The sequence below is a fragment of the Mobula birostris genome, chromosome 12, assembly GCF_030028105.1.
Source record: "Mobula birostris isolate sMobBir1 chromosome 12, sMobBir1.hap1, whole genome shotgun sequence".
Lineage (NCBI taxonomy): Eukaryota > Metazoa > Chordata > Chondrichthyes > Myliobatiformes > Myliobatidae > Mobula > Mobula birostris.
In genome coordinates, this window is record NC_092381.1 from 28,289,275 (window position 1) to 28,302,929 (window position 13,655).

Here is a 13,655-nt window from a genome sequence, read left to right on the forward strand (position 1 = left end):
AAATTACCCCCTTCAAAATGAATGGGAGGAATCATAAATATATCCTTCTATTTGATTTAGTTGAGCTAGTTTAAAGATATTTTTGAGCATGCGTATGGTCAGGCTTTTAATTTTCAATTTTTTAGAAATAATTTTATTTTTATAAATTTAATTTATTTACTGGCAGTTTCCATATGGTTTTAAACATCTGTGAATGTCAAAGGCATTTACAGATATTCAACACCAGCGACAGAATAGACAGCTGGTGATCCTGGGGTGGGGCCACATCAGCTGTCAAGACCATTCTGAGAGGGCAATGAGGCAACTCATGCTGCACCATGTCATGCGGACATGCCAGGAGTTGGGTTCCCAGTGGAGGGCTAGTGGGAACCACACTGGAAGGATCAGTGTGGCTCAAGGCCGGATGCCTGACAATCTTAGAAGAGCTGAAGATCTACTGCCATCATTCAACTGAAAAAATTTCTAGTTGGGGCATTTTTGTATGTATCTCAGCATCTTTTCAGTGCCATGAGTTATATACAGTACATTTATTCTTTTGCTGATACGTTTATCAGTCAAACAAAAATCAGTCCATTCCTACTAAGGAGCAGAATGATTGAAAATTACCTCTCATTTCTTTATCCTTCAAGCTTAACGCAGTTTGTTGTTCGTCCTTCTCCCTGTGTTTCTAATTGAAGTACATGAGAACTATTCATGGAATACTAAGTGATGGAATACCATTAAAACCACTTGGGAAAATAAGCAATGAACAAGGTAATAAATGAATGAGAGTACTCTGCTGGACTTGAATTGAATCCAATTTGGCTGTGTAAGCAAGTTGTACATTGATACAGAACATCATAGTATTAAAAAGTATCAGATATCAAGATCAAGGTCACCATTCAGAGGAGACCTCAGTTTAGGCTGAACATAACCAAAGACAGAGCAGCGCTTCTGCCTGAATAATACATAAGAAGGAAGGACAAAGGTTTTAAACCATTTCCTGAATCATTTAGTAACACACAATTCAATTTCACGAACCATGTATCTGATTTAAATTCCCTTCATCTCAACATTCTGCAGATATTATTTTGAAGTATAAAGTGAAATGTGAATAATCAATTTTAGTTCTTTCCATTTTTCTTTGGATTTCATTGTTCTCTAAGTGATTTTCAATGATTTTTCAAAGCCAGTAAAAAAACAGAACTTTTCTATGTTTGAAGACTCTGAAATACCAATTTCAAAATCCCTCATTAATTTTGTCACTCTCTATTCACTGATCCCCTGCATTGAATGGCTTTATTCTGGTGGGAGTTGGTCTGATACTCCTATGGCCATCAATCAACATATTATTCTGACAGATATTAGACAAAATCCAGAAATAGAGAGGGTGCCCACCTCTTTCATAAGCTTCTGGCCCTGTTCTTGGATTTCATGAAATGGATATATAAAGTTCTTGCAAATGTTTTCCAGTCTATCCATGGTCTTGCCCCACCCTAACTTTGCAATGCCCTCCAGACCTATAACTCTATAAAATATCTGTGTGCCTCCAATTCTGACCTCTTCTCCAACCACAGATTTAAGCACTTCATCATTGACAACCATGCCTTCAGCTGTTGAAGCACTAAGCTCTGAAAATTCCTCTATGAAGCTCTTTCTGTCTCTCTACCTTTAAGTCTAAAGATTTGCAGAGAATAGCAGAGCATCATTGTTAGTTCATTATATCCCATGACTTCATTTCTTGTTTGATAATGTTTTTTGGGCCACTTTTCCATTTTAAGTGAAGTTAGTGTGATTATTATTGTTCTTGCTATAACCAACTTTACAGATGCAAAGTCTTAATGTCAGTGTATTTGCAGAGCAATGTACCACACTGCATGCATTTCCAAATACAGTGGGTCTAGTTAATTGGAATACATTGGAACCAGCACATTTTGGTCCAATTAAGCAGCTGCCCCAATTAGCCAAATAGCTAAGTAGGTAACTGTATAGAAATAGATAAAAAAAAGTATTAAAAACACAAACTGAGTAATAAATTACGTATTTAAATGAAATGCACAATAAGTTAGAACACTATCATAATTCTACAATATTATAAAACTATCTATTAGTTCCTAATTTTTATCTACAGAGGAACTCATCCAGTATGTGCAAAGAACAAAATCAAAGCAGACACCAAGTGCAGATAATAGACTACATTTAAACAATGTTATCGGCGATTGCTTCCTCCACATCTTCATTTTCATTGTAACATTCAAGATAATTGCCGATACCATCAAATTTCTCATTGTCCTAACTTGTTGAAGTAGCAAAATCATTTCACTTTCACTCCCGGACATTTCTGGCATCTCCAAGCTGAATGGTTGAAACCACCTTGAGAAAAACAGTTCTGAATTGTCTTACAGCTTATTTCCCACCAACTACCAGTGACAAAAATTACTGTTTTTTTTAAACACAAACACACACAACTGATGCCATTTAAAAACTGTTCTCTCTAGGCATAGCATAGCTTCTAATGGCCACATAATTGCGCACAACTGATGTTGTTTAGAACCCATTTGGCAACAGTCACCTGCCTCAATTATTTCTGAGGATTAAATTAGTAAAATATTGCTAATTTTTTCACCAATAAATTCTGTGTGTTGACATTTATTGACTGAAATAAATGACAAGAACACTGCCTTTTCAATGTCATCTGCACTGCTTTAAAAATATTTATTCAGCATTTAAGTAACAGATACAGTCTGCTAATTATTTATGAGATGTGTTGGTCAGTAAAGTGAAGGTTGAGAATTTTAAAAAGTTGCTATGAATTTAAATGCACAGGTGTTGTTGCTATTATAAATTTCAATGTGATTGTACTTTGTAGAGAAGGAGGTGCAGGAGCCTTTGCTCCCACACCACCAGATTCATGAAGAGTTATTACTCTACAACAACTAGGCTCCTGAACCAGCGTGGATAACTGCATTCACCTTGTATAGGAACTGATTCCACAGCCGATGGGCTCACTTTCAAGGGATCTGCAATTCATGTTCTGAATATTATTATTTGCATAGCTTGCCTGATTTTGCACATTGTTTTTTTTGGCATTCTTTGTGTGTAGTTTTTCATTAATTCTGTTGTATTTCTTTTTTCTACTGTGAATCCCTGCAAGAAAATGGATCTCAAGGTAGCATATAGGGACATATATAACATTCACATTGATAATAAATTCACTTTGAACTACTTTAAGTTAGACACTATTAAGTGAGCAGCAGGTTTGAGCTATAATATCAACTCTTCATAACATCCCTTTTGGGAGTCACTCACTAAAACTGTAATACTAATGAAATGGATTGCATATGATAAGGTCCATTCTTACAAGAGAAATGAACATGCATAACAAATATATATCAAGATAAGCAAATAAACTCAATTTTAAATCGTTGGTCCTCCGGCTCACTTCTACTCAGACCTATCTGTCTGTGGTCTCCTCAAACTTGAACTAGGTTACAATGAAACCAATTCAAGCTTGAGTAGTAATACTTCATCTTCCTTCTGGATGTGTGGCAGCCTTTTGGACTCAATATGAAATTCTGCAACTACAAATAACTCCCCTTTTCTGCCTGTATTGGTGCTCGTCATTTCTAGTGTAAGCTCTCTGTGATACTAGCTTGTTACTTTCATTCTGTTAGCACAGCCTGACCTGATGCCTATTTTCTATAGTTGGATATTTTGCATCTTTTCACACTAATTATTTATATTATCGTTCTCCAGCTCTCCCCTTTAATCCATTAGGGAAGGAGTTCCCAAATTTTTTTTCATGTCAATGGTGTCATGATTCCTATGGCTTGCCAGAGAGCATTGAGCTGCTTGGGTTTTTGAGCACCTGTATTTAATATTCATTATCTTAACTTGAGTTATTAAGCCCTTGTGTTTTCAGTTTAATTTTGTCAAGATAATTGTTAAATAATCATAGATGTTTCCCATTCTATGATTCTTTAAAGAGGGCTCTCATTCAGGGCCTCAGTGGGGGTCATGTGTTGGAGAGGGTGTGTTCGTGGGGAGTTGCTTGTTTGTGCCTTTGAGGCTCTGGTTCTGATATTTAAACTCTTGTTTCTATCTTGTCCTGGGATCCTGCTGTTCCTCCAAACCAGAGTCCAATCCTTTGTGAGTGCATGATAAATGGCTAATACCATTAAGCAAGGGCTCCATGGACCCCTTGTTGGGAACCCCTTCATTAGATGATGATACCTATAAATTATTCCCACAGTAGTCCTAGTTGTACCCTACTGGAAATATCATAAACCCATCACAGGCACACCCCTCACCACCATAAAGAACATCTTCAAAAGGTGGTATCTGAAAAGATGGTATCTATCACAGAACCCTCACCATTCAGGACGTGCCCTCTTCTCATCAGTGTCTCCAGAGAGGAGGTACAGGAGCCTTAAGACCCATACTCAGTGTTTTAAAACAGCTCCAACCCTCTGCCATCAGTTTTCTGAACAATCCATGAACCCATGGGCTCTACCTCTCTATTCCTTTTTTGCACTATTTATTTTTTAACATAGAACATAAAATAGCACAGCACAGTACAGGCCCTTCGGCCCACAACGTTGTGCCGACCCTCAAACCCTGCCTCCCATATAAACCCCCACCTTAAATTCCTCCATATACCTGTCTAGTAGTCTCTTAAACTTCACTAGTGTATCTGCCTCCACCACTGACTCAGGCAGTGCATTCCACGCACCAACCACACTCTGAGTAAAAAACTTTCCTCTAATATCCCCCTTGAACTTCCCACCCCTTACCTTAAAGCCATGTCCTCTTGTATTGAGCAGTGGTGCTCTGGGGAAGAGGCGCTAGCTATCTACTCTATCTATTCCTCTTATTATCTTGTACACCTCTATCATGTCTCCTCTTATCCTCCTTCTCTCCAAAGAGTAAAGCCCTTAATCTCTGATCATAATGCATACTTTCTAAACCAGGCAGCATCCTGGTAAATCTCCTCTGTACCCTTTCCAATGCTTCCACATCCTTCCTATAGTAAGGCGACCAGAACTGGACACAGTACTCCAAGTGTGGCCTAACCAGAGTTTTATAGAGCTGCATCATTACATCGCGACTCTTAAACTTTATCCCTCGACTTATGAAAGCGAACACTCCATAAGCTTTCTTAACTACCCTATCTACCTGTGAGGCAACTTTCAGGGATCTGTGGACATGTATCCCCAGATCCCTCTGCTCCTCCACACTACCAAGTGTAGCCCCCCCACCCCCGCCACCCTCAGGGTCGCTGGGCTCGCTGTCGTCTAGGGAAACAGCCTCGGCCCCGCCAAACTGGATAATTCATTTGTGTGGATGCTGTGTGAGGTACCCCACCCCGCCCAAATAACAGACATTACACCAGATGCAATTAAATGATTTACAGTTTATAGATATTACTGGAACTATATAATTAAAAGAGAATAAAATATAAAAGGAAAATAAAAGGCGCCACACTTATCAAAGTTCAATCTCTTCGTGCACAAAAACCGTTGGAGCTCAAGGACCTTCTTCTTCACCCTGCGACCCCCTCGGACCACCTCGACCGGCTGCCTGGGACCAACAACGGTGGTCGACCAGACGCTCCACACGAGTCCGTCTCCGTCTCCTCGCCGAACGTCCCGCTCGGGGTCTGACCCCGTTAGCAGACTCACAGCACCTCGTCCATCCTCTGTCTCGCTCTCCCGCCTTCTGCCCCCAAACCCCCTCGCAAACAGTATCTTCAAATACACCAAAACCATAACAACTATCCCAATTGGTTAATAACGTATTTCTTATCACCCTCTAAACCACAACAAGCTGCTAGCGCAAACTTTCTCAGTGTTTAACACAACAAAGCCGCATTCCCCAGATTAAAGACGCCATTTTAATTAGCCTCCGCAGTAACATAAAAATCGAAACCCCCTTACACAAGTATCCTGCCATTTACTTTGTACTCTGCCCTGGAGTTTGTCCTTCCAAAGTGTACCACCTCACACTTCTCCTGGTTGAACTCCATTTGCCACTTCTCAGCCCACTCCTGCATCCTATCAATGTCTCTCTGCAATCTTTGACAATCGTCTGCACTATCTATAACACCACCAACCTTTGTGTCATCTGCAAACTTGCCAACCCACCCTCCTACCCCCACATCCAGATTGTTAATAAATATCACGAAAAGTAGAGGTCCCAGAACAGATCCTTGTGGGACACTACTGGTCACAATCCTCCAATCTGAATGTACTCCCCCCACCACCACCCTCTGCCTTCTGCAGGCAAGCTAATTCTGAATCCACCTGGCCAAACTTCCCTGGATCCCATGCCTTCTAACTTTCTGAATAAGCCTACCATGTGGAACCTTGTCAAATGCCTTACTAAAATCCATATGGATCACATCCACTGCACTACCCTCATCTATATGCCTGGTCACTTCCTCAAAGAACTCTATCAGGCTTGTTAGACATGATCTGCCCTTCACAAAGCCATGCTGACTGTCCCTGATCAGACCATGATTCTCTAAATGCCTATAGATCCTATCCCTAAGAATCTTTTCCAACAGCTTTCCCACCACAGACGTAAGGCTCACTGGTCTATAATTACCCAGACTATCCCTACTACCTTTTTTGAACAAGGGGACAACATTTACCTCCCTCCAATCCTCCGGTACCATTCCCATGAACAACGAGAACATAAAGATCCTAGCCAGAGGCTCAGCAATCTCTTCTCTCGCCTCGTGGAGCAGCCTGGGGAATATTCCATCAGGCCCCGGGGACTTATCTGTCCTAATGTATTTTAACAACTCCAACACCTCCTCTCCCTTAATATCAACATGCTCCAGAACATCAACCTCACTCATATCGTCCTCACCAAATTCAAGTTCCCTCTCATTGGTGAATACCGAAGAGAAGTATTCATTGAGAACCTTGCTCACTTCCACAGCCTCCAGGCACATCTTCCCACCTTTATCTCTAATCGGTCCTACCTTCACTCCTGTCATCCTTTTTTTCTTCACATAATTGAAGAATGCCTTGGGGTTTTCCTTTACCCTACTCACCAAGGCCTTCTCATGCCCCCTTCTTGCTCTTCTCAGCCCCTTCTTAAGCTCCTTTCTTGCTTCCCTATATTCCTCAATAGATCCATCTGATCCTTGCTTCCTAAACCTCATGTATGCTGCCTTCTTCCACCTGACTAGATTTTCCACCTCACTTGTCACCCATGGTTCCTTCCCTTTTAAATTGTAACTTGTAGTAATTCTTTGTCTTCTGCTGTACTACTGCATGAAACAATGAATTTCACAACATACATGAGTGATAATAAACCCTATTCTGATTCTAATTCTGATATCCCCCTTGTCTTTTCCATTCACACCCAGCCTCTGCAATTGGAAACTAGCTTGTATTTTGTCTTTCCCAGTTCTAATGGGGATAGTCATTCCCTGAAGCAATAACTGTTCCTCTTTGTATAAATGTTGCGGTATTTTCACTCTGAAGCCGTTTACTTTGGCTGTACAGAACTTTTTCCTATTTCGTGAAAGGTTGATTTGGCTCCTTTAATCCTTTCTATACAGCAAATAAATGAGTTCCCTTGTTAAGAATCATTTATCCAACATTTGAAGCATAATTGGCTTTATGATCTGTGGCTCAAAGAATGTCCAAGAAGCAAATAAACCAGTGGTATTATGTCATAAATAATAAATAAGTATAACATACAGTATTATGTTATAAAAATAAATTTATGGCATATTAAATAATTCACCAAATACACCCACTTGAATGCTTTGGTGGGAGAATGCTATTATAGTACTGGATGCACTAAGATACAGTGGATAACATTTTTTAATGAGGATGTAAGATTAAGTGTAGGAGTAGGCATCTGGTCCTTTGAGCATGCACTGACAGTTAACATGTTCATGGCAGACCTTGTACTTCAGCAGCAAGGAAGTCCTTAAGCTGGAAAGAACGCAGAACAAATTCTTAAAGGTGTTGCCAGGACTGGAGAAATTGAGTTATAAAGCAAAGCTGGATCAATTGTGACGGTCTGTAAAGGTTCAAAGTTGTGGAATACTGGGAAAATCTTGTTGAATTATGCCACAACAACAACAACCTCTGATTCAATGTCAGCAAATCCAAAGAGCTAATTATTGACGACAGAAGGAAGAAACTGGTGCTCCATGAACAAACCCAAATTAGGGAATCGAAGGTGGAGAGGGTTGGTAACTTTAAATATAGCGGTGTTATCCTATCAGAGAATCTCTCCCAGATCCACCACAAAGAAGGCACAACAGCACCTCTGTATTCTTTAAGTTTGCTCAGATTCAGCATGTCATCTAAAATTTTGACAAACTTTTATTTGTGCACAGTGGAGAGAATCCCGACTGGATGCATTATGGCCTTGTGTGGAAACAACAAAGCCCAGGAATGGAAAAACCTACAGGAAGTGGTGGATACATCCTAGTCCATCACAGGCAAAATCCTCACCACCAGTGAGTTAACATACATAGAAATTTGCCACAAAAGAACCCTCACCATCCAGGACATGCTCTCTTCTCACTACGATCACCTGTCAGGTACAGAAGCATCGGGAGCACCGCTCATTTCCCTTTCATGTACTCTTACTAAGGTTTTTATATTTTTGCTCATTTTGACTTCCTGCATTAAAGGTATACATTCAGAATCTGTGCAGACTGTCTTCAACAAATTTATCATTTTATGCATTGATCACAAATTTGTTTGCCCAAACTCATGATATTCCTCTGAAGCTTTTGCTGCCACCTTATTTCCTGGTTATTAGATCACCCTTCAGACTTACTAAGTCTGAGCCATAGTTAAATAATATTTCTAAGCATGACTAAACACTATTGCAGATTTTGGCACATAGCTGACAATAGGATCTTTTCATTTCAGTATCTCTGATCAGTAGTGTCATTTGCATCCTCCAATGAGTCAGCACGTTGTGGCAATCTGTATGAAAAGCACCTTGCTTCCTTAATGAGTCTGCAAATTAAGGAATCTATTAGCTGCCATGCTTTCTGCGCATGTTATAGAGCTGTCAGGCTGAGTATTGTGGAGAACCATCAAGTGGCATGCTCAGTTAATATCTTTAGCAAACAGCAGCACAAAAGAAAAATAATGTGGATGCTGGAAATTTGAAATCAAAAACGATGTGTTTGGCAGGCAGGCAGCACCTCTCTACAGAGCAAAACACAATTACCCTGTTTCAAGATGACCGTCTTTCAACTGAATTTCTTGCGGTTATAAAGAATCGTTGACTAGCAAGCCAGCATGGCTCACCGAGAGGAAGTCACACCAAGGAGAGTTTAGAGCGAATGACTCAAAGCCAAAGATGATTAGAGCCTTGAAGAAGGAAGGAGAGCAGAAAGACAGAGGTGTCAGGGACAGAATTCTGAGTCTGTTGCTAATAGTGGGATGATTAAAGTTTCAAAGTAACGATATTATCAATTATGTATACCATATCTAACCTTGAGATTCATGTTCTTGAAGGTACCCACAAAATAAGGAAACACAATAGAATCCATGAAAAACCACAAACAACCAAGGCCAACAAACATTCCATGTGAAAAAGGGGAACAGATCATGCAAATAATGCATAAACGTTAGCTGAAGAGCCTCAAAAGCGAGTCTACAGGCTGCGGAGTCAGTTTATCGCTGAGTCAAGTGAGGTCGGTCCAGGAGCTCGATGGCTGCAGGACAGCCACTGTTCCTGACCCTGGCGGCGAGGGACCCAGGACTTTTGCAACTCCTGTAGTAGCAAAAAGAAATGGAGATGGGACAAACGCGGGCAGACGGCACTGAACTCCTGTTCTTTTTCTGCTCTTGGACTTTGACGCTTTAATCCTGCTTGCTGCTTTAATCAGCACATAGTAATGGGGCTGAGCATGGATTCCTTTTCTGATTAAAATTTCTGTTGGTCAAAAGACCAGAGTAGAATCAGAATGAGGTTATTGTCTCTGACGTAATTTGTGACAGCACTACAGTACAGAAACATAAACATTACACTAAGCTACAAAAGTAAATATATCTTGCTAAAGATGAAAAACGAGGTAGTGGTCATGGGTTTCTGCTCCATTCAGAAATCTGATGGTGAATGAGAAGAAATGTTAGTGGCTTGATCCAATGAGTTAGTGGGAAAGAACAGCAGACACAAATGAAGACAAAGAGACTGCCGATGCAGGAAATGGGAATAACAAACAGAATGCTGGAAGAACTCAGTGGATCAGTAGTGCAAGTTGATGTCCCCTGCATCAGGACTGCATTCAGTATCAAATCCTGTTTGCTTACACTCATGAAGTACTGACAAAAGGCACTAAATAAGTGTAGGTTGTTGAACTTGTTATGTGATATTGATGAAGAGAATGTAATGTGACTCATGAGTGCATCCCTCAAAATATCCAGCAGGCTGCACATTTTTTAAAATATGAAAGAGTTAACACACATAGGCCCTTCACCATTCTGTGGAATAAATATTCTCTTTTAGATTTTGCCAGATGTTGATGTATTTACTTCTGTTTTCAAATATTGCAGAATAAAGCTTAAATTATTGGCTTAGAGTCAGAGGTCTGGGCTATTGTTCAATTTCCACAGTGGAAGCTGGGAAAAATAAATTCAAGTAATTATTAAATCTTGGATTTAAAAAGTTGGCATTAATAATGATGAACATGGGGGACGTGGAATTTTTTTTTTGCAAACTCATCTGCTTCACAAATACCTTTCAGGGAATGTAATCTCTTGCCATGGCTTCTATAAAACACCAGCAATGTTAACTGAGAGTAAGCAATTCAGTTCAGGAGTGATTAAGGATGGACAATAAGAGACGCAGTTGCTGGTGACACCCAGATTTTGTGAATGCATGCCTAGAAAATAAACAGTGGGTGGGGTCCTTTGATTTCCCACTGCCAGGAAAAGTAGCTTTGACTTCCACTTTTCACAATGAGAATTTTCTAACCTTCTGCAGAAAAGCATGAGAACATTGGAGAGAGCACGGTTACAAGCAGTGTTGGACAGATGTGACTGACAGGAACCAGCGACAGAGGTACATATATATATATATATAAAAACATGGTGTAATTGTGTTGTCATTCTCTCAGCTGCTGCTTGTTTGTAAAACGTATGGATGGCAGCTTGAAAGGACAAGCTGACTGACGTGACGCCAGCGCGCACTAAGCTAATTTAAGAGAAAAGTAATTAGCTAATTGCCTCTGACTGCCAGTGTGTGTCGCGGAGTGCAGCTGTCGGGCCAAGGAAAAGCAAGACAACTTTGAGTGGCCAGCACAAAACGGTGGGATGGATTTGAGCGCTGATTCATACTGTCAGGAATGGTGAGGGAGGGGGAGGCATTTGTACGTGATATTGAAATATAGCAACTGGGCTGTGACTAATCTCTTGAACTGCTTGGGTGTCTGATTATTTTAAACATTTGAAATGCTCCAGAGAGAAATCTTTCATGTACAAAGTGTTTCCTTCATCCCTTGAGGAATTTTGATTGTTGTCTAATCTGCACAAGGACATAGCCAGGTAGGCGTAAAAGCATTTCCTTTGATTAGAACTTGCAAGTACCGCCTCTTTGAGAGTTGTTTTGTTGAGCACATCGTACCTTGGAAAATTTAGATGCAACATAGTGATTTTGTAGACTAGTAGTCTGCATAGCAATGTCTATTTACATTCAAACAACTCAGAGAAAGCATAAGCAGGTTTATTACTATGCAAGGACAATCTTTTTAATTGTTATATTTTTCTCACTGTCTCAGCATTAAATTCCTGTACCACAATTTGAAGCGATATTGAAGCCTAATTGTTATTGCGCTGTCGTAAAGCAAAATTAACGCAAAACATTTAAGCAGTTGGAATATAACATTTCAACTGTTGCTGAAGTAATCCTCTTCATGAAGTTTGCACAACTAGGGTATTTTGTAAGGATATTGCCAGTTCTTATGATGACGCTGTGTTCTAGCTCAGAATATACAGTTTAAAAAGAGAATTCTCTTTTTTAAAGTCTCGGGCTTCATTCTTTTGAGCAAAGGAGACTGAGAGCTAATCTGATAAAAGGTTATAAAACATAATGAGAGCCAATGACATAGTGATTGCGCTTGTTTCTTTCCCAGGGCTGGGGAATCAAGAACTAGAGAGCATGGATTTAAAGTGAAAAGGAAAAGATTTAATTGGAACTCGAGGTGCATTGTTTTTGTATGGAGAGTGGTGTGTAAGTGGAATGAGCTGCCGAAGGAAGTGGCTAAAGCAGATACAATTACAACTTTTAAAAGACACTCAGACATATACATGGAATGAAAAGATTTAGAAGGTAATGGTTCAAATGCTGGCAAATGGGATTAGTGTCATGGTTGGCATAGACTAATCGGGCTAAAAGGCCTGTTTCCATGATGTGTAACTCTTAATTCTATGACTATGATTTTCCACACACTTCAGAACTGACAAATTACTGTTAAAGAGAGACCATAAATATATAGGAAACCAAGCAGTCACTACAAAGTCCAACAACTAACAACATATAGCACAGGCGGTGGACCATACTGCCTAGACCCAGAAATGGCTGAGTAGACAAAAGCTTGGGTCAAAACACTCATTTTAAGGTCCCTATCATTTTGCATCATTCCTTTCTTCATCCTCCTCCCCTCTCAAATACTCAAACCATCCTGATCCTTGTTGGGAGTTAATACCCAGGTTACCATCTCGTTCAAAAGACTGAAATTTCCTACATTATAACACTTTCTCTGAGCCATATGGAAATAGGAGCTGGATCACTTTCCACTGGGGTGAGGCATGGATTTCTAACTCAACTGCAATCCCAATAAGGTCCTCAGATTTTGCATTTGATAAAATGTTGTGTCATGTGAAGATAATTAGGCTGATAAAAATTACCCTTCATTTAATGGATTCAAAAGATTCTGTCTGAAATTGGATGGTCTCATGTTTGTTCATTCATGGTTCATTCAGTTAGACAACAAAGACATGATCATTCTGGGGTGAGAGGGAAAATGGGAGTTAAGTCCAACCCAAACACCAGTGCCTGTGCATTTTCAGATCAGACAACTAATGAATATCCGAGGATATCTCTGCAACTGTCTTATTTTGAAAGCAATCAGTACTGGACCAGTTGTGTGCAGTAAAATCAAGTATATAATTAACCTGACTAACCACTCTTAACAGAATCATTACAGTCTGTAGTAAGGAAGATTAAATGTTTAAAATATACACCCAGTGGCTACTTTATTAGAAATTAGGAGTACATTCATGGTCTTTTGCAGCTATAGATGATCCACTTCAAGGTTTGACATGTTGTGAGTTCTGAGATGCTCTTCAGCACACCACTGTTGTAATTTGAGTTACTGTCGCTTTCCTGTCAGTTCAAACCAGTCAGGCCATCCTCCTCTGATCTCTCTCAGCAACAAGGCTTTTCCCCACAGAAATGCTGCTCAGTGGATTCTTCTTTTATTTTTGCACCATTCTCTGTAAATTCTAGGAATTGCTGTGTGTGAAAATCCCAGGAGATTAGCAGTTTCTAAAATACTCAAACCACCCTGTCTGGCACCAGTAATCATTCTGCAATCAAAGTCACTTGGATCACATTTGATCCCTATTCTGATGTTTGATGTGAAGAACAACTGAACCTTTTGCCCATGTCTGCATATTTTTATG

The 13,655-nt window shown here is 40.0% G+C and overlaps 1 protein-coding gene across 8 annotated transcripts in view; it reads left to right on the top strand.

Moving 5' to 3' along the window:
* Nucleotides 1-13,655, top strand: part of LOC140205808 (palmdelphin-like) — a 140,829-nt gene that overhangs the window by 15,520 nt on the left and 111,654 nt on the right. For 3 of the 8 annotated variants that reach the window (XM_072273512.1, XM_072273514.1, XM_072273513.1), the window contains one exon: nt 10,957-11,034. Coding sequence is in view for 1 of the 8 variants with exons in the window: in XM_072273516.1 (XP_072129617.1) it covers nt 12,284-12,300 (17 nt within the window). In the remaining 7 variants the exon portion in view is untranslated. Of the gene's footprint in view, nt 1-10,795; nt 11,035-11,261; nt 11,281-11,361; nt 11,517-12,103; nt 12,301-13,655 lie in introns of those variants that run through there. The other 5 variants (XM_072273516.1, XM_072273517.1, XM_072273520.1 and 2 more) reach the window with 5 other exon arrangements.